The sequence below is a fragment of the Dendrobium catenatum genome, unplaced genomic scaffold (assembly GCF_001605985.2).
Source record: "Dendrobium catenatum unplaced genomic scaffold, ASM160598v2 fragScaff_scaffold_1608, whole genome shotgun sequence".
In the NCBI taxonomy this organism is placed as follows: domain Eukaryota; kingdom Viridiplantae; phylum Streptophyta; class Magnoliopsida; order Asparagales; family Orchidaceae; genus Dendrobium; species Dendrobium catenatum.
In genome coordinates this window covers 4,185,606-4,206,073 of record NW_021320070.1, presented here as the reverse complement: position 1 = coordinate 4,206,073, position 20,468 = coordinate 4,185,606, and the positions used below count along the sequence as shown (strand labels likewise).

At 33.8% G+C, this 20,468-nt stretch overlaps 2 protein-coding genes across 6 annotated transcripts in view; both read left to right on the top strand.

Moving 5' to 3' along the window:
* Positions 1–55: 55 nt before the first annotated feature.
* On the top strand, positions 56–7,446 carry LOC110105528. The gene is made up of 4 exons (XM_020835067.2): positions 56–279; positions 356–466; positions 1,494–1,562; positions 6,929–7,446. Exons 1-4 carry the CDS (start codon positions 121–123, stop codon positions 6,977–6,979), a joined length of 390 nt encoding a protein of 129 aa, XP_020690726.1. The 5' UTR covers positions 56–120; the 3' UTR covers positions 6,980–7,446.
* Positions 7,447–10,376: 2,930 nt separating this feature from the next.
* The window catches only part of LOC110102638 (WD repeat-containing protein 13), a 21,522-nt gene continuing 11,430 nt past the window's right edge, over positions 10,377–20,468 (top strand). For all 5 annotated transcript variants that reach the window (XR_003703089.1, XR_003703087.1, XR_003703088.1 and 2 more), the window contains exons 1-3: positions 10,377–10,764; positions 11,236–11,345; positions 20,038–20,107. Coding sequence is in view for 2 of the 5 variants with exons in the window: in XM_028700877.1 (XP_028556710.1) it covers positions 10,570–10,764; positions 11,236–11,345; positions 20,038–20,107 (375 nt within the window). In the remaining 3 variants the exon portion in view is untranslated. The remainder of the gene's footprint in view (positions 10,765–11,235; positions 11,346–20,037; positions 20,108–20,468) is intronic.

Genomic DNA, 20,468 nt, shown 5'->3' with positions numbered 1-20,468 from the left:
TTATGATATTGCAAGCTAAAATTATCTCTTTATCCATCTATAAGTGAAGCACTGAAGCCTCTTCCTCTGTGTTCTCGTTCCTGCCATTCGATTCTCTCCCGCCCGGTTCCGACCTCCCAGATGGCCTCCGCCGCTGCCTCCAAGAGAGTGCTGCTCGCCGAAGACGTACCATGGAGGGCGTCTCCGGTCGGAATGAAGCCGGTTCCGAGGATCCACCAAAGCCCCGTTCTTCGCCTCCCTCAAAACCCTAATGCCAGCTACGCTCTCAGCGTCATGAAAGTTGTTTCCGCTGCGTTTTCTGCTTCTTTTGACATCCCTGGGTATTTTCGTGTTGATTTGTTGTTTTGTTTCTTAGCATCCGAATCCTATTGGAGAGGGTTTTGCGACGGAGGCGAGGCTGGAAGCGGCGGGGCCGGAGTGCATCGTTCCTGGTCAGGTCACTCCCGTGAGAATTCTTGGAATAAAGGTTGGATTGAATCGTTATCTACGTCATCGTGATTTGAAGTTTATGAGAATTATTTCCAATAGCATATTCTTTGGTTCTTTTCTTGTTTCTTTTATTTCTTTCGAAGAAAATAGATTGTGAACCGCACAATCTGCTTCCATCATTCTGAAACATATTTAGCGGCAAAAGCTATGGTGATTAGTGATTACCTTAAAAAAATTGTCTGTTATTAAAGTTAGCCAGTGTGATTTCTTTTTCCCATCTGAAGTATATATTTCGGGGTCATTGTAATGGCAGAAATATTGCAAATATGAACAAAATGATAGGGTCAGTCGAACATTTTTCTAAGAGGACGCTTAGGTTTTTTTTTTTTTTTTACCTTGTGCTGTCAGTTGCATTCTAGAACACATTATTGTCTTAACTTAATCAGTTGTTTGCAAACATTTCGATTAGAAAAAAATTAGGGACTGTTTCGCTTATTGGAGCAGATATACTCATATACATCCAAACATATTATCATGCTTATAAGTTTGCACCCTCTCGGTGCTAGTGGATTTAGAAATAAATTTGTGCCTTCGAAAATTTTCACCAAATCATTAACTTTTTAGTTTTGACCATTGTTGAGTTTCTGTAAGGGAAAATGGAAGAATTCTATTTTTGTGCCTGCTTTCTTGGTGAGTTTTTGTTTGCCTCTTTGAAGATATTGGTTATGTTTGTGGGTTGTTTAGAAGTAATTGATCTTTTATCAATAGATGAAGTTTCTTTTGTTTCCTTGTTAACAAGTCATCACTTCTTTTATTTTTTGTTGGATTTGATATGTTGTCTAGGTTTATTTAATTATGTTTGTAAAGCCATATGCAATTATTTTGTTAAGATATTAAATTTGGGCCATTATTCAATTCTGAAAATTATAGCCTTGTAATATAAGAGAAAAAAGAGCCTTCTGTAAGGTCTTATGACAACATATTGCAATTATTTGTTCCTTCTTTCTACCTATTGCTTTTTTGGAGATTGTGCTCAAAATTAAATCTTTGTTGTTGATTAACAGATTTGGCCTATCAATATTAACTTGAAGTTTATCGAACCTGTTGGACGGGAGCTTCAAGCTCTGGGAAAGGTACGGTTGAATGCCAATTTGTTCTCTTTTTTTCTTTATGGTAGATCAAGATTTTTTTTGTTAGGAAATTTTAAAGGCACTCTCACATAATTACATTAATTGTTTTTTGTTCAACTTTTTGTATCATCTTGTTGTTTTTATTCTGAAAAAATTGTATCAGTTTCATTTGATAGGATGAATAGTGACTTCTTGTCTGCTGAATTAGTTACACTACTAGTTACACTACTCGTGCCTAAGCTAAATATGATCTTTGAAACATCTCATTGCTTGGTTTATTATTTACCAAACATGAACTGCACTTTTGGATGAATAGCTTATGTATTTTTCTTTTAAATAAAAGTGCAATATACTGATAGGTCTTGAGAGTTGAGACTATTTGTTTTACAACATTGAAATCATACGGCATAGCTAGTGATGCAGGTGGGGAATATTTAATGCTCATACTGAATGTTATGTTATGTAAAAGGACTTCGTCATTTTTATGCATCAAACTTCTTGGAAGGCTAAATAATTATTTACTTTTCCATAATCAAATTGCCTTTGTTATGTATAATTTGGGAGAATATTTAAATTTTGGCATTATTTCAGTAGTTTTGGCTAAGTTATACAATTAGTTGTCTTCCTAACATTGACTTTTAATCTCTCTCAACCATTCTTGGGATCCAAAATGATAGTTTTATGTGGAAAGAGAGAATAATAGAGATAATGTTTAGAAGATAGAAAGCTTTGAATCATTAGAATAAATATTTGGTATATGAGTTATAATTTTATCTATTGTGATATTATAATTATCAATCAATAATATTAGAAGATCTTGTGTTACTTTGGTTTGATAGACTTAAGTATGTTAGATTTATTATATAGAAGAATGGAGATACATATGAGGATATAAATTCTAGTGTTAAGGTTGGCGATTAAAATGATGTAGGAGTATTGTGCGATGTGAAGATATTGTGAATACTCAAAGGTGAATTTTGAAATAGTGTGTTACATCAGCAATATTGTATGGGATTCGACCAGTGGATGGTAAAAAGTTTTTTGTTGATAACTAGGTTTGGTTTTGTGAAAATGTGAATGTTAAATTGGATGTATGATTAAAAATGATAAATTAAGGAATGATTATATTAGACAAATGAAGAGAATGACATAAGTTGAAAATAAGCTAATTTAAAGTGGACTTGGGTGGTTTGGATCCGTATAACAAAGGGTAGCAAAGCACCATTGGGTGGGCAACTAAAATTAATACCAAATGATTAGGAGGAAGAATGGCTAAACCTCAGGTAATATGAATAGAAGTTTAAAATGATGTGTGTAGAGTAGCTCTAATACTTGAACCAACACTCAATATGAATGAATCAAAATGAGGATTCTTAAAGTTAACCCCTAAATAGTTTGAATAAGCCTAATAATGATGCTGTATAATTTGGGAGCACATAGGATGATTATCTCATAAGATAGCACCACATTTGATTTGTGACAAAAGAAAAGATTTTAGTTTTTTATTTTTTATTTTTTTTATTTTTTGCAGTTTTCTCTTTTTTTCACACATGATATCCAAAAAGCTTGCAAGCTTTGATGCATTTTGTTGTATGTCCACAGTCCACCATAATGGCAAATGAACCTAATTTGATTATGGTCTTTACAACTGAAGAAAGTCAAGATGCATATGGACAAACCAGCCCTCAATGTTCTGCAATACTCATATATGCTTTTGTTATTACTTAGTTACCAATACTTTATCATGGTTGGTAGCTGATGCCAATCCAACTTATACTTTTAAGGTTGCATCCCCATACCCACTTAATGAGATTCCATATTTAATTTCTGATTCCTAAATTTGTATAACAAGATGTGATTCTCTTATATTGTTATGCATTGCTAGAAATTTATTATAACCTTCCATTAAATTATTTTTTATCCTTTTAATGGTTTATATTGTGATACACAAACAGAAATTCTGGTTAGTTAATTTTGGACTACATGGAAATTCTAGAATCAAAATTTTAACTTTCTGAGCAAGTTGAGTTGGATTAAAAGTACGATTGGGATTTTTTTTTGGGAAGACAACTTGATATATGGCTAAGATTTTGAATTTTCAAGGAGTTATACTTCTAATAAATTGCATGCATGATTTTGTAACTTAATGAATCGGAAAAAGGAGCAACATGGTGAAAGCTTTGTATAATTGATTGATAAAATGAAGAATGAAGGAAAGAGAAAGTGCGATAGGGTTATAAAGATGCACAACATATCTTATGCTGTTAGTGATGATTCCTCAACGCTTAAGATTGTCTAATCCTCGAAGCAAAATTTTGAATTCTGAAGTCACAAAGAAGCTGCAAATTCTCAATCATCCATCAGGGGTTTAAATCTCATGGAACCAAAATTTAAAGTTTATCACCAGTTTAATTTCATACTCCATACTCTTTATAATGACAAGATACCAAAACTATCTTTAAACAAATTAGAAGAATATCAAACTCGTCCTAAATGACTAATGAAACAGTAGTTGAGTGGAGAACTAACCATAACATTTAACTTAAGTAACGGATATGGCGATATATAAATGATATAATCTGGGTTAATACCCCTAAAACAAAAGTAGCCATCATATGCGCTATCAGTACCCCTTTATTGCGAAGAACTTTACTCTGTAGAGATGAAGGGTAGTTGAGTGAAGAATTTTTGTGTAATTAATATCCTAGTTAATTAACAGAGAATACAACATGAAGTCATCCTTCTCAAGGTTTTTGAAGTATTAGAGCTTAGGTCACTCATTGGCTTTAGCAGTGATTTTTTTATTTCCTTGATTGGAGATTTGACTAATGATATCGATCAGTTGGTTTTTATTAGCTTAAGAAAGATTAGTAACCCAAATGATTCTTGATAAAGAGTGTCACCCCTGAGATAAAGTAATCTATAAAGATTATGCTTATCAATATTCTACTTCCTCATCATAATTTTGTTTGTATTAGTTTGATCGGAAAATACTTTTAATGAATCATTTTTTGTTCAAATACTAATGAGAATATTTTACTAGGCAATGTTGAAATTAGATGTTTCTGCATTTTGAAGTCTTATATAATTATTAAGCGATTTGCACTTATCTTCATGCTGATCTTTTGTGTCTTTGGAGTGACTTACGTAACTTCAACCAATAAAGTTACTCCAAGAAGTAAAATCATGAAGAAAGAGATAGTTGAAATGAAGAATTGACAATTAAGTATAGAAGAAAGCAATGTAGACATGACTCTTGTGAGAAGACAAAGCTTCATAGTATTTTTTTTTGGTTTTGTATTAAATTGGGAGCTTTAAGTCTCTAGATATATCTCTTCTACACACTAAGCTTACTCTCTTAGAGAAGTTAGAAGGCCAAAAATCCTTAATACATGATTAGATGAAGTATATATAAAAGAAATAAGAGTTTTAAGTTATATAGGAGCTCAGAAGATTGTCATAACAGTTTTTATTATGCCAACCTTCTCTTGTAATTAGATTTACAGATGATGGGAATAAGTGGATACATGCTGGCAGTTCTCTTTCAATGATCTCTTTGAGTTGGTTGGATCGAAGACAATTCTTACTTGCTTTAGAAAAGTTTTCTTGTAAAGGATCTCTTTGGATATCAAGTATTTAGATGCCTTTTTAGATGGAAGGCTTTTTGCCCTTTAGTTGTAGATTGACATTAACTAACCCCCATTTAGTTAACATCCTTTTCCTTTGGTCGTCGATGGATGATACTAATAGTTCCCATATTAGAGTTATGTAAGAATTTCCAAATTTCGCTATGAGTTCAGCCAATTGATTCGCTTCTTTTAAGTCATGCCATTTTTAACTTTTCAAATTTTACAAATTCACCTTCATCTTGATCACGCACCAAGCCAACGCTTGTTTTCTTACTTCAAACTTTATTAACATTTGATTTATAACCAGCTAAGAATCATTGAACATCATCAAATTTTAGATCTTCACATAAAAAAGCAAATCTTAGGCCAACCAACATGGCTGTACTCTTTTTGGTTGTTTGTGCTTCAAAGGTTGATCTTCAAGGAGAAATCTTGGTTAGTTTCTTTATGATTCTCATGGAAACGTAAACTTCATTGTTATTAATTCCTGAAAACATCATTTGTATGCTTTTAACAGTAATCCAGTTTGGCTTCCATTTTGTGCAGCACTTAGACTTTGGGTAAAATCTTTGAGAAATTTTGCTAAAACCTGAGCTTTCACAGTGAACTTGGAACACATTGAAGCTCAATCTCCTTGAGCTTCATCAAAAACTTCATTGATTTCTCAGAATGTTCTTGCTTAAGCAATATTGCCTTCATAGGACAATCAATTAAAAATTAAATCGCATGCACTTCTTATTGTGCCTTCATATTGTGCTGATAAGTGTGGAGTTAACTTCTCCATGATTGTGTAGTTTGTTCAATATTATTTATTGTCTTGCTGGTGTAAATATTTACAATTACTTCAATGATTGTGTAGTTAAGCTCAACCTTAGTCAAGAAATTGGATGGTTTAAAATAACTAACTTTATCTCTTTATGTCTTCACGATTTAATGCTCAACTTGTTATAAATTTTTTGAATTTGATAGTTGGAGTCAGATTTACCATCCCCTCATGATCTAGGCTTCACTTGGGACCGCTTTCTTCATTTTTCTTAAAATAGTTTTTTAGTACAAAAATTAAAATGTGTATATTAAAAAACTGTTTAAAAAAATGGTCTCAAATGAAGCCTTAATCTATGGATCTTCTCAATGCCTTTAGTTTGCCTTTTTCTATTCTTGTCTTCCAGAGGGTATACTTGGAGCAATTGTTAGGTTGCCTTCATTGTGACTTGAAGGTCATGGCATCAATTCAATCGAATAACCTCATTTGTAATGTAAGATAAGGTTGTGCACATTAGTCTCTCTCCAAACCATACATTGATAGAGGCTTCAAACAACACTAATTGGATTCCTTAGTTTATGGTAGTCCCCTTGCTCTTTTGGGACTACCAGCGATAGTCATTTTTTGGTGTGTATCAGAGTGCTGTATACCGGATGACGTGATGCACTCTCATAACTGCACAGAATAATTTCTCCGTTTCCTATGATATGAGGTTAGTTCATAATGGCCCTAAAGCAATAAAAAAATAAATAAATACAACAAACACACACACGGGGGCTGTAATCTGCCATTGAAGTTGATATCGTTCCCTCTACTAGCAGACCTTATCATGCAGCTAGCTGCCTGTTTGAAAAGTTTTAAAAATTTTACCGTTAGATTATAAGATTTCAAGTATTATATTCTTTATGAATGGACCTCCAATTTTCACATAATATTGATGATTTATGGTACTCATTTTATCTTCTTTCATGTCGCAGTTCATGGATTCAGCTGTGAACCTTATGAATGCATCATTTCAAGACAGGTAAGGCCCTGAAAGGATATAGCAGCTGCCACAGTCCTACTAGACATGAAGCTAAAACCCATTAAGTTACTGTGAGCTCTTCAAAAAAATTGCATAAAGCTAAAACCCAATAAGTTCAAGCTTTACTACCATATATAATATTTATATATATATATTTTTAATTTTTTTTTTCATTTTTTAACTCGGATGAGAGAGAGAGAGAGAGAGAGAGAGAGAGAGAGAGAGAGAGAGAGAGAGAGATTTCCAACCATTTGGCCAGGACATTATGGGATGAGAGAGGCTGGTAAGGCAAAGATCCTTGATAGACTATAAAAGAGTCCATGCTTTTGTTTTTAATGCTTTGTAAGATATAATGTTGATATATTCAACTGTTTTTGCATGTATCTTGTTCTGTGATCATCAATTTGTAATTCCTGTGACATTGCTACTTAGATTTATCATAAATTTCAAGTAATAATATGAACTTTTCATTCAACAATATTTAGGGTTTTGATAAGCTCATACATATATGTGAGGGATTTAAGAAGTTTTGACAAATTTGCTAGGATTGGTTAGGTTTTATTTATTTTTAAAATTTATTTATTTTTTATTTTTATTTTATTATTATTTATTTATTTTAGTTAGGGTTGTTTACAAAATAGGATGTAGAATTTTTCTGGTAATAAAGTTTTATAATTATTATCATTTTTTACATAAAGAACAAACCATGAGGACTTTATACATGAGTGATGATGATATTATTTTTAATTAATTGCATGAAGGGCAAGGAAGGATTGAAGGAAAGTATTAGTAAGCAAATTTTCTTGCTTCTCTTGTTTAAGATTTTGTTTGGGATGATTTTCTTATTATTTTTTAAAGTAAATTTTTAGTTTAAAATGATTTTTTTTTTTTATTAAAAAGCTGCTTTAAAAAGCACTAAGAAAAACTAAATTTTGTTTGAGACAACTATTGATTAAGATTTTTTTTTTGTTATTTTTAATGAGTTTTTGTAGAAAAAATTATTTTAAAGAATAGTAAAAAATTTAACTCAAATGAAGCCTTAACAAAGGGGTTTTCTTTGGTTGTAAGAAGGTTTACAATGTATGAGAATAATAAAGTGCTAAATGTTTTGTAAAACTAGATGATCAACGCTTAGGATCGTAGCATTGAAGGCAAAATATTTTATGTTACAATTTTAGCGAACAAGGAATAACAATGATCAAATAGTAATGACCGAAGTACAGTAATTCCTGCGAGTTTATTGAATTACAAAATATAATATAACTGAGGATGTAATAATAACATAATTAATTCGATGGTCAAAATGATGTTGTGTGATCATAGAATATTCTAGAGACTTCCATGTCATTTATACAATTACTAATAATTATTGCCATTTTTAGTGCTGGTAATGGTAAATCTCATTGAGTTTATTGGAATTTGATGTAACAACATCAAGCATTATGTTTCTCTATTTCAAGCTTAATGAAAATCATATTTTAGTGTGATGTGATAAATCAAAATCGTTGAAGGTTGACCTTCATCTAATTTAGATTTGTAATGCAGTTGCATCATGCACAAATTACTAATTTTGATTGAACTAAGACTTCGTTTGAGTTGACTTTTTTACTGCTTCTTAAAGTAGCTTTTTAGTAAAAAAAAATTAATTTTTGTACTAAAAATTTATTTTTTTAGAAGCATGAAAAAGCTATCCCATGGGATGGCTTTCTTACTGTCTTTAAAGCAGCTTTTTAATACAAAATTTTTACTAAAAAGCAGCTTTAAGAAACAATAAGAGGCCTAAGATTTTGTTTGTGATAGTTCTCTTACTATTTTCTAAAATTACTTTTTAGTACAAAAAAATTTTAAAATAGAAATTTTTGCACTAAAAAGTTATTTTAAAAAGGGGTAAGATAGTTATCCTAAACGAAGACTAAGGCTTCGTTTGGGGCGTCTTTTTACTGCTACTTAAAGTAGCTTTTTAGGTAAAAAATTTTCTACTAGAACGTTGCTTTAAAAAGCAGTAAAAAAACCGTCTCAAATGAAGCCTAAACTTTGGTGTCTAACTTATGAGCTTTGAGAAGGATAAATTATTCAAATGATTTATACAACTGTTGGTTTCAATCAACACATAAGGCATCCTTTTAGCTGTAAATTAAATCTTAAACTTAACCAAACTTGTCAAATTAACTCTCTTCATGATTGTATAGTCTGCATAAAACTTTTAGTCATATCAACAATCATGCCAAACCTTAATCTTTGCTTTAAGGATTTCAAGTACAAAAAATTATATACAACTAGGATTTCTTATTGAGAAGACTTGTTTAACAAAAAATAGATAAAATTAAGAGAGAGAGAGAGAAGAGAGAGTAGGGCTATAAAAAATGAACACGACACAAAAATTCGACCCGAAATTTTATACTCAAATATATATATATGCTATTTGTTAAATAATATTGAAGAAGGATCCAAAGAGTAGGACTTTTGTTTGGTTGGTTACAAAAGGTCTTATTATGAGGCTTTGCTCTATTTCATAAAAAAGACATGGAAAATGAAAGGTACTCTTTCTCTTCTCTTTGAATGATGAGTTTTTTCCCTTCAAATTTTCATATGTGGAAGATTATGAGATGGCTTGGAGCAGGCTACCTTTTTGGAAAATCTTTTTATTCTTAAAAAATTGTCCCTTGAATTTAGGTGGAAGAGATAAAGAATTATCTTCCCTTCCCCTCTGGATCAAAATTCCGAATGTCCCTCGTAGCTTTTGAAACCTGGCTGGTTTCTCCAAAATTGCAAATGTCATATGAACCATATTGGTTGTTGAGAGTGTTGATGCTTTAACTGTTGAAAAAAAATCAGGATTTATATACGTACCACATTATTTCATACTATTTACATATCTAGCACTTCTAACTTTAATATTATATTTCTATCATTCATATAAAATTTTAATATTAAATATACAACTAATATATTTCATTCTTAACACTCATACCACCCTATAAATTTTAATATTTTATTCCATGCATAACCCATATTTTTTCTATGGATGATAGGTATATAATATTAAAATATTAGATTTTAGATATGTAAGATCATCTCCCGTCGAACGCCTAACACTCGTTTGACATCCGTCATTTGCTTCAGCCAATTGTAAAAAAAATGTCATTCACGTGAGGGTGAAGGCGTCGTATTATTCCCACCCCTTTTTTAAAAATATGAAAGTTAGGTTAAATAAAGTATAAGTAAGAATATACATAGATTTTTTTTTTAAGTTAGGTTAAATTACTGCATTTTAGAGTATTGATATATTTTGGAGTGAAAATGAGTTTTTTTGATTGAAGATGGAACATAGCATGAAATAAAGTGGCATGAATGTAAATATCGCTTCTTCTTCTTTTCACGCGTACTCTTCGCTCTCCATCATTCTCTAATGTTTTCAGTTTATTGTAGTGCGAATCTGCTCCCTCTAACTCTGATTTTTATATTGGAATATCGGAGAAGGGATCCGTGGATGGTCTTCTTCTCCGCTAAAATCTTTATCCGTTCTCGATCTACCTTCATTGGAGGACGAGACATAGGTAGGGCGAGGAGTGATAGAAGCACGGCGAGCCAGTAATGGAGGAGAGCGGCGGCGGAGGTGCGGTGATTGAGTTGAAGGCAGAGGAGGAAGAAGGCCCGTCGCCAGAGGAAATGGATCCAGTGTTTATCAGCTGCCTGCTGCAGCCTCCCGTGTCCCACCATGATCCCAACTACGTTGGGATCCGTCGTGTTCTCCTCCATCGCAAAGGCCATTCACTCCTCCAACGCAAGGTAACCTTCTTTCTGATGGTATAACTAGGGTTTCACTTGGCTAGGGCTTGAGTTGTTTTTCTTTAGCATAAGCTGTTGAGAAAGAAGTGAGATCTACATCTGTATGCAATACATATCAGTGTTAAGTTCCGATATCTACCAGTGGCACTTTCCATTCCAAGGGCTATGGACACTAGCGTCTATTTTGATGTACCTCTTGCATGATATATACTTCGTTTTGATAGTAGTTGGGCATGGTACGTTAATTTGCCATTTGAATGGCAGTTTGACACTTGAATTGATGCTCATGTGCCCGTTTAGTAATATGTTGAGGGTTGTTGAATATTCTGCAATGAAGAATTGGCATAGTGACAAGAAAATTATGTTTAAAATTTGGGAAATTTACATACATACCACTTTACATTTATAATACAATGCTGAATTCTTGTTTGGTAGTATGCAGTTTATTTTTAACATTATATTGTATTGAAGGACTGGCGGTGCAACACGAGAAGCTATTCTGCATATCGAAATTTCATCCGGAGGCCAAGGAATTGGGAAAGTAAAATCACACAGAGCTATCTAAGCACACCAAGTAACAGGTTTGATTCTGCAACTTGTTTAAAATTGGAGTGGATTGTCGTTGTTCGCAGTGGCGAAGCCAGGATTTTTTTTCTCGTGCGGGCACAAATTATGGATCTTAAAAAAACCCTCATTCTTTTTCATCTACATTTGAGACCGGCATTGACAAGTTTAAAAACTTTTTTGTTAGACTTGTTATCATAAAAAGATAAATTATATAATAAAGAAAAACTTACAATTGAGAGATATGCTATTTATATTATTCTTAGTTTCTCTCTCCAAATCTTCATATTTTAAAATGGTTGTACAATCACTTTATTATCAATTCAATTAAAAATATATATTTTCAATAAAAGTAATCAAACAACCATTCATCTAAGACTTTCTCATAAAATTGTACAAACGATTCCTTATAATCTTTATAGCGAAGAATGCTTATTCAACTGCTGTTGTGGCAACTGAAACTTGCTCAATTGACCTCGAAGTGCATGAAAGCCCGAGATCTATTTAAACTCTAAGGAATACTTTAACCACTTAGATCTTTTGGATACTTTTTCCCTTATATCTGCTCAAGAAAATAGGAAATTATTAAATAAAGAGGAACAACAGAAGTAGCCAAAAGGAAATTTTAAACTGGAATAAATTGAAAAACAACATAATATTGTTGTCCACACATGACTATATCATTACACATATACGACAGAAGGAGAAGGGCGGGACTCAATGGCGAAATATCTAAATGACTGAATCGTCTGTAAGTTTTTTTTTGTAAATATAAAATTATAAAAAATGTACAAAAAAAAAAAAACATTCCATTAGGCTAGTGGGGGGCCAATGCCCCCGGTGCTCCCACCGTGGCTCCGGCACTGGCTGTTTGCTTGATTTGGAAGTCTGTGTACGGAGTTCGCACCATTGTAAATAATGTCAATTCCAACTCGAAATTAGAGGATTGTTGATAGGAAATACTTGAGTTCGCAAGTAACCTAAGGTAATACTTGAGTTCACAAGCAACACTATCCCAAATTGGAGAGAAAACATCAACAAAACTGCTGTTTACAACAGTTTAACAGCCCCAAACAATGAAAAAAACAACAATAAATTGAGTAGGAATATGAAGAAAATCAAGCCAACCACTTGTACTCCACTAGTAGATGAAAGAAAACAATAACCATACAAGATTCTTCAATTCAAGAGGAAGAGAACTCTCCAAAATCTCTAGCTAAGAAGATCAGAGCCCAAGCCGCCAAGAAGATCCCAAAAATCAGCCCAAATTCAAGATGAAAACCTAAATCCCCCCTTTCCCATGGGCCCCAAGGCTTTCCCCCCTCCAACACTTGAATTAAACCCCATGTGGGGCCCGCATGGAGTAAGTAAGGACCGGTCCAGCCGGCCCATGAGGGGCCGGCCTAACAGTTATTGACTCAACAAAGCAGTAGATTATCATGGGAAGTTTGTAAGTGACTTGGAAAGGGAAATGTAGTCGCGTGGAACTTAATCCAGAATATGAAATTATAAATTTTAGAAGAAAAATAGGAATCTTATGATAAATTGCATGATGTTTTGGGTTCTTAGACTTTGCGGCTAGAAGATCTAGTCTAATGTTATTTGGTGATTTTCCTGCCCATAGAGTGTCATATATGGGGCATCATTTTGAGAACGTGGCATGTGGTTTCACAAAAACAATGAACACAAAAAACTCTATGTAAAGAATTGCCCTTCCTAAAGCATGCACACATTAGAAGTCTTTTCCAAATTATCTGAATAAATATTGGTTAACTACATCTACTGGTTTCTCTTGCATTATCACTTGGAAATGGTTGAATAATTAATTGTTTCGTCTGCTAACAGTTAATCTGAATCATAAGAGCAGCAATGATTTGAATTGGTTTATAAGAGTAGAAGTTATACCTAGCTGTAATGATGCCTGATTATAAGTTATTTAGTGTATTTATTTAGTCGATTATGGATGAACTCCCAGATTAGAACAACTTAAAATGTTGGAGAAATGGAAATTGGCTGGTTTCCTCATAGATGCAAGTCGCATTCAATATTTTATAAAACATAGGTCGCAATTAAATTCTTCAATATGTGTGGTTACTTCTGAACATGCAGTTGGAAGAAATGTGTTGTTATAATTTTTGGTGAGTTAAGCTAGCTCAATTCTCTGTTAGCTTTTACGTCATCTAAGGTTATGTAAAGTGGCAGTGATTTGAACCATTGAAATGTAGCTCAATGTATTTTGTTTGAATGAACTCCGTGAAAGTGTTGTCTCTTTTCTCCTTTTATTATGCAATCTCACTTGATGCCAATATATAGGCCATTGACTCATTTTATATGAGATCATTTTTGTCATTTGTTTAAAAGCAGTTTGTTGTACTAGGCTTATAAACAGCTAATGAGAATAGCAACTAGGAACATCGATGGTTGGATGAGCTACTGGATGATCAGTGGCTTAGGAGGTCAAATACTAGCAGAGGGAATTTTGGTGCTTGAAGGCGTAGGAGTTGGTAAAACATAGGTGAGAAAGAATGAAGAGGAAAGGAAATTCATAAAATTAAAGATAAAATTGCATTCAATCAAAACTTCATTTTATATTTCAAACTTAGATCTCTATTTATAGAGATCAAAGAAACATCTGGAGATTAATTCAAATTCAAATGTTACTAGAAGATAGGAAAAACCTCATTAAAATAGCCAACTCTCCTTAAAAGGTGATCGACCAAGCAGGATAAGAAGAATTTATTGGAGAAAATTTAGGCAAGTTACCTTGATTTTTCCTATTATTTTCACTCATTTCTTCTTATTGTTCTTCTTGATTCTAAATTTCAATGAAGTCTCCACTCAATTCACATATACAAAATTTATCCAGAGTTTAATTTTTCAAATATTATTGTGAGTCTTTTGCATCACGGAGAACCATTCCAAAAGGACATTTAAATTATGATTAACCTGAACCTTTTTTTTTTTTTAAATTCATTAATTATTTTGATTATTCTATTATAATTTCATTGCGGTGCATATCGATCTTGAATACTCTCATCTAATTCCTCTCTATAATTAGGTTCTAACATGCTTGGGGTTCTTTAGGATTAACCTCAGGATAATAATCAAGGATGTGTGATCCTTGGATTTCTATCAAGGTAATAACGCTAGCAAACTTTAAGACCAAGATTGCCTTTTGTAAATATTTTTTTTGTCGAGAAGGTGCATCTTAAACCGATCATGGAACAACAACTAGCTTACCTAATGCCTCATGGTTTGGTTTATTTAAGAGGTTGACTTCTAAGGGCGACTCTTCCTTCAAGATATTTAGTATTTTTTTCATCGATAACCTAAATACCTCAAGTATGGTAGAGAAGCAAATTTTGTTATTTGCACTTAGTAAAGGGTGTGGGCACGTTTTATGCTCCTTTTGCTTTTATTTGTCAAGTATACAATAAGATAATTTTATTGGAAAGGGCCTTGATTTGAACTTGATGTTTGCTTATCTTTAAGGTTTTAGAAGAGTACTAGATTTGTCATATTATATATGGTCATATTTATTGAAGCTTGTCCAGCATCTGGTTTGTACTGTATAAAGTTTTGTTGTCCTTGATTATCATTATGGAGCTTTAATATATACAAAAATTTGTTTATGCCCGTCTCCTTTTATCATTTATCCATCTAGTGAATTCATTGCTCATTGATGGTGGGCTGGAATATAATTTTTTAAGAATACCCTAAATTAAAACTTGGTTGGATTTTGAATTATTCTAATTCGATTTGAATCGAGCTTCATGCAAGGAAACTAACCTTTTAGTCAATTTATAGTCGAAGTGGATCAATCAAAATATTATTCAGTTCGGCTTGAAATTTTTTAGACATTTATTTGTTTGCTATGAAAATTAGAAGTTAATTGGTCCATTGGTTAGATGCCTTTCTTGCATGCATAGTGATGTAGAACGGGAGGGTGGGGAAGTTGTGGCAAGAATGAACTCCAAGCGCCCTCCCGAATACCTGAGGTAATTCCTTCTAGAAATCTGAAATATATTCAGATTTCTTTCAGAAATTTGCTGCAGCTTTGGGAGGAAGAGGGCTTGATATTGTATGAATTTGGAGAGGTTCTAGTGGAGGAATTTCCACGTGATGGCCTTTGGAAGATTTCGGCTAGCAGAGGAATGTAAATTCCCACAGCAGAATGTTCAGGTCCCAATTCTTCCCAAAGAGAAATAAAAATTATGGACAGATTTTGCTAAGATCCAGTGAGGAGGGGGAACAGCGGGATGTAGAGAAAAATCAGAGAAATTATTTCCAAGCAAATTCTGAATGAATTTCTATTTCCAAAACCAGTAAATTAATTTGGGAAATAGAATAGGAAAAGAGTTGAAAATTTCGGCTATGAGCACAGTGGGGAGAAAAGGAAATAAAAGTTAATTACTGCCAAGGTGGAGGTGAGGTGGAGTTTAATTCCTAATTCCCTTAATTGGTTTAGGAATTAAATTAGGAATTAAAGTTTTAGAGGAATTCAGCCATGAGTGGGAGTTACGGGAAGGAAGAGAAAATTATGGAATTAATTCCTAATTCCCAACAGCAGGATTTGGAAAATGAATAAAGGCTTGGAAATTTCGGTCATACAAAAATTCCCAGATTTGAGGGAAATTTATTTCCCAAATCAAATTCCTAGATTAGGAAATTAATTTCAGAAATATGAGAGGGAATTTGGTGATTTAAAAGCTCATAGATTTGAATTTAGGAGTTATAAAAGGGAGCCAATAAATCGGATTTTGAATTTAAATTTCCATTGAATGGAATTAAACACTTTCCAAAATAGGTGGACTAAATTAGGAAAGAAATTTGAATTTCAAATTTTAAACAATTTGAATTTCAAATTAAGCCCTAATATCATGCACCCTAAATTAGGAAAGGAGTTCAATGGGGATGAGGTGGTGGATGGTGGCCGGTGGCTAAAGATTGGGCCGGCGGCATGAGGGCTCGGTATGGAGCTTGGATCGTGAAGTTGAGGGAGGACGAAAAGATGACAAAACAAAACACGATATAAGATAAAACGAAAGATGTAAAGAGGAGGGTGGTGGATGAAGACGAAAATACAAAGAGAAAACCACGAACCCGGCCGTCTCCTAGGTTTGTGGGTGATTCGTTTGCCCTTCTCCAAGGGACTTCACATCACGAGCCCGGACCCATCCTGCGGCTGGTGAAACTCTCGATTTCTCTCATAGAAATCTCACTCTCATTCTCTCTCAAGAACAAAGTATGGAACACACAATTTTTCATATCAAACTAACCATCCTATTACAATAGCTAAAGGCCATATATATAGGCCACAACATGAGAAAATAAAAAAAATTACAAAATTGCCCCTTGGGTCACAACACTCAAATAAATTAATCTAGGGGTAAAATAGAAAATAACATAAAATAGAAACTAAAATGCAGAAAATAATTCATAAATGACAACTTAAATTAGAGCCGTCGATTTACGACGCCTCCTGTGATATATGCGCCAGATCTTCGTGCCGATGTCCGCATCATTCTCCCCAGGTGGGAGAATACACGACTCCGTCGAGTTAGCATCATAACTGCTCCTGTACAACTCTGGACTATTATTTGCAAAGATTTTCAAACAACCTCGGCTGCCCACAAAGTCAAATTGATTACTGCACTTTAGCTCGCCTGCAGGAACTTGTTCACTCTCAGAGATGGCTTCTCTAGCAATAGGAACAATTTTGAATTCTATGGCTGTCACTTCCAGAGCTTCGTCAACCTTCTCTGTTATAGGAGTGTGAACTAGGTTAGGAGAAACCTTTACTTCTGTAGGAGTTGTAATTGAAGCAACCAAGTCTTTCTCTGCGCATTTCTCCTTGTCAACCAATCCATCTTCTTCTTTATGTTCTTCGTTGATCACCTTAAGTTTCTCTTTGATTTGTATAGTGATTGGAAAATTGAAAGCTTCATTGGCCTCCATCCATTTGTCCACTCTCTCTACTCTCTCTCTGTCTCTTAGTGCCTTCTTTCGATCCTTTGATGACGGGGTTTTTGCATAAAACGGTGAGTTAGTCCTGCCTCGCTCTAGGTGATCGAATCGTTCGATTGTTTGACGGTGGAGGTCGGCTAAGTCCGCTTGATCCTCCTTGAGTTGTTGACTAACGGCGCCCAGTTGACATACCAACCAATTTAAAGTCCGTCCAAGTTGATCCGAGTCCATGCTCTGATACCAAACTGATGTAGAACGGGAGGGTGGGGAAGTTGTGGCAACAACGAACTCCAAGCGCCCTCCCGAATACCTGAGGTAATTCCTTCTAGAAATCTAAAATATATTCAGATTTCTTTCAGAAATTTGTTGCAGCTTTGGGAGGAAGAGGGCTTGATATTGTATGAATTTGGAGAGGTTCTAGTGGAGGAATTTCCACGTGATGGCCTTTGAAAGATTTCGGCTAGCAGAGGAATGTAAATTCCCACAGCAGAATGTTCAGGTCCCAATTCTTCCCAAAGAGAAATAAAAATTCTGGACAGATTTTGGTAAGATCCAGTGAGGAGGGGGAACGGCGGGATGCAGAGAAAAATCAGAGAAATTATTTCCAAGCAAATTCTGAATGAATTTCTATTTCCAAAACCAGTAAATTAATTTGGGAAATAGAATAGGAGAAGAGTTGAAAATTTCGGCTATGAGCACAGTGGGGAGAAAATGAAATAAAAGTTAATTACTGCCAAGGTGGAGGTGAGGTGGAGTTTAATTCCTAATTCCCTTAATTGGTTTAGGAATTAAATTAGGAATTAAAGTTTTAGAGGAATTCAGCCATGAGTGGGAGTTACGGAAAGGAAGAGAAAATTATGGAATTAATTCCTAATTCTCAACAGCAGGATTTGGAAAATGAATAAAGGCTTGGAAATTTCGGTCAAACAAAAATTCCCAGATTTGAGGGAAATTTATTTCCCAAATCAAATTCCTAGATTAGGAAATTAATTTCAGAAATATGAGAGGGAATTTGGTGATTTAAAGGCTCATAGATTTGAATTTAGGAATTATGAAAGGGAGTCAATAAATCGGATTTTGAATTTAAATTTCCATTGAATGGAATTAAACACTTTCCAAAATAGGTGGACTAAACTAGGAAAGAAATTTGAATTTCAAATTTTAAACAATTTGAATTTCAAATTAAGCCCTAATATCATGCACCCCAAATTAGGAAAGGAGTTCAATGGGGATGAGGTGGTGGATGGTGGCCGACGGCTAAAGATTGGGCCGGCGGCATGAGGGCTCGGTATGGAGCTTGGATCGTGAAGTTGAGGGAGGACGAAAAGATGACAAAACAAAACACGATATAAGATAAAACGAAAGATGCAAAGAAGAGGGTGGTGGATGAAGACGAAAATACAAAGAGAAAACCACGAACCCGGCCGTCTCCAAGGTTGGTGGGTGATTCATTTGCCCTTCTCCAAGGGACTTCACATCACGAGCCCGGACCCATCCTGCGGCTGGTGAAACTCTCGATTTCTCTCATAGAAATCTCACTCTCATTCTCTCTCAAGAACAAAGTATGGAACACAAAATTTTTCATATCAAACTAACCATCCTATTACAATAGCTAAAAGCCATATATATAGGCCACAACATGAGAAAATAAAAAAAAAATTAAAAAATTGCCCCTTGGGTCACAACACTCAAATAAATTAACATAGGGGTAAAATAAGAAATAACATAAAATAGAAACTAAAATGCAGAAAATAATTCATAAATGACAACTTAAATTAGAGCCGTCGATTTACGACGCCTCCTGTGATAGATGCGCCAGATCTTCGTGCCGATGTCCGCATCACATAGATTCTTAGGTTTGGATTCTCCTCTGAACACTTCATTTTTAACTTCAAGTCTGCTCCAATTGATTTTGAAATGAATTAATTTTTATTTCGAGCAAGCTTGACTTAAAATAAATCTATACCAAAGTTGATTTTAAACCATGCTAAACGTAGATGAATTTGAGTTCGGCTTTGAGGCTCGTACAACCTTAGGTTAGTGCTGTTTCATGTTCAAAGTTCTTTGAAGATATTTGAACGTGCTCAACCTGACTTTAGAAACAACTTGAGTCGTGTGACATTGTTTGCTAGAAAGGCTTAAAACCGTGAATAAAATGCCACTTCTATTTTAGCTACTTTTGTTTGAAAATGAAGAGCTTAAAAAGAAATGGCTTGAGGTTGTTAACTATAATGACCTGTTACCATCCTCATTTTTTTTCATCAGCATAGTAGGACTTATACCATTTATTTGGGAGCTAATTACTAATAGGTAAAAATTAAAGAATCTAATAGCATTATGCACAAAAAGAGTAAGCATATTTGAATTTTTTAGTGAAGGAAAATAGATGTGCATTATTTTTGTATATCTGAAAATTTTATATATGCCTTGCTCTTATTGGGTTGGAAATTGTTCTAAATAAGTTAATGGACGATAAAAATTTAAACTGGTACTCGAATCCGCTCACGGAGAGCAAGAGGAAAGAGATAATGATTATTGGTGGATTACTTTGTTTATATTATGTGTCAATTTAAACCTTTTGAGTTTAAATACACCTTGAAATTGTTATTTGGGGGTTTCTAGGTGTATGTAACCATTTTTTATCTTTGTATTCTACATTCCTTATACTTCAATACTTTTTTTTAATCACCCAATGTTTATTTATTAAACAATTCTGATGTCAAGGTAATGCTATCATTTCAGTGGGCATTGGGCCTCATCTCAAGGCCCCCAATCTATTTTGTTTGACACTGAGAGCCAAAGTTCTAGCCGGGTGTGTATATCTATTCTCTTTTCTATTCCACAATTACTGTTTTTGATGATAGCTTCTCCTAAGTCATGACTTCATAGGTCTAGCCTTAAGCACAAATAAACCTCCAAGTTGATATGCCACTTTTCAGTCAATGTTTTGTTCTTCAAATTGACAAAATTAATTCTTCTCGGTCATATTTAATTGTGGGGTTTACTTTCTTTCATTCTCATTATTCTGTTAAATGAAATTTACGTAGAGACTAACTCAATAATATTTGCAGAGTTTGGTTTTGATTCATTTGATCCTATACCCGTTTTATGCTGTTGTTTTATTGACGGTTTAAAATTAGTCAATTATTAAAACTCTGTCAAAAGTTTTAAAT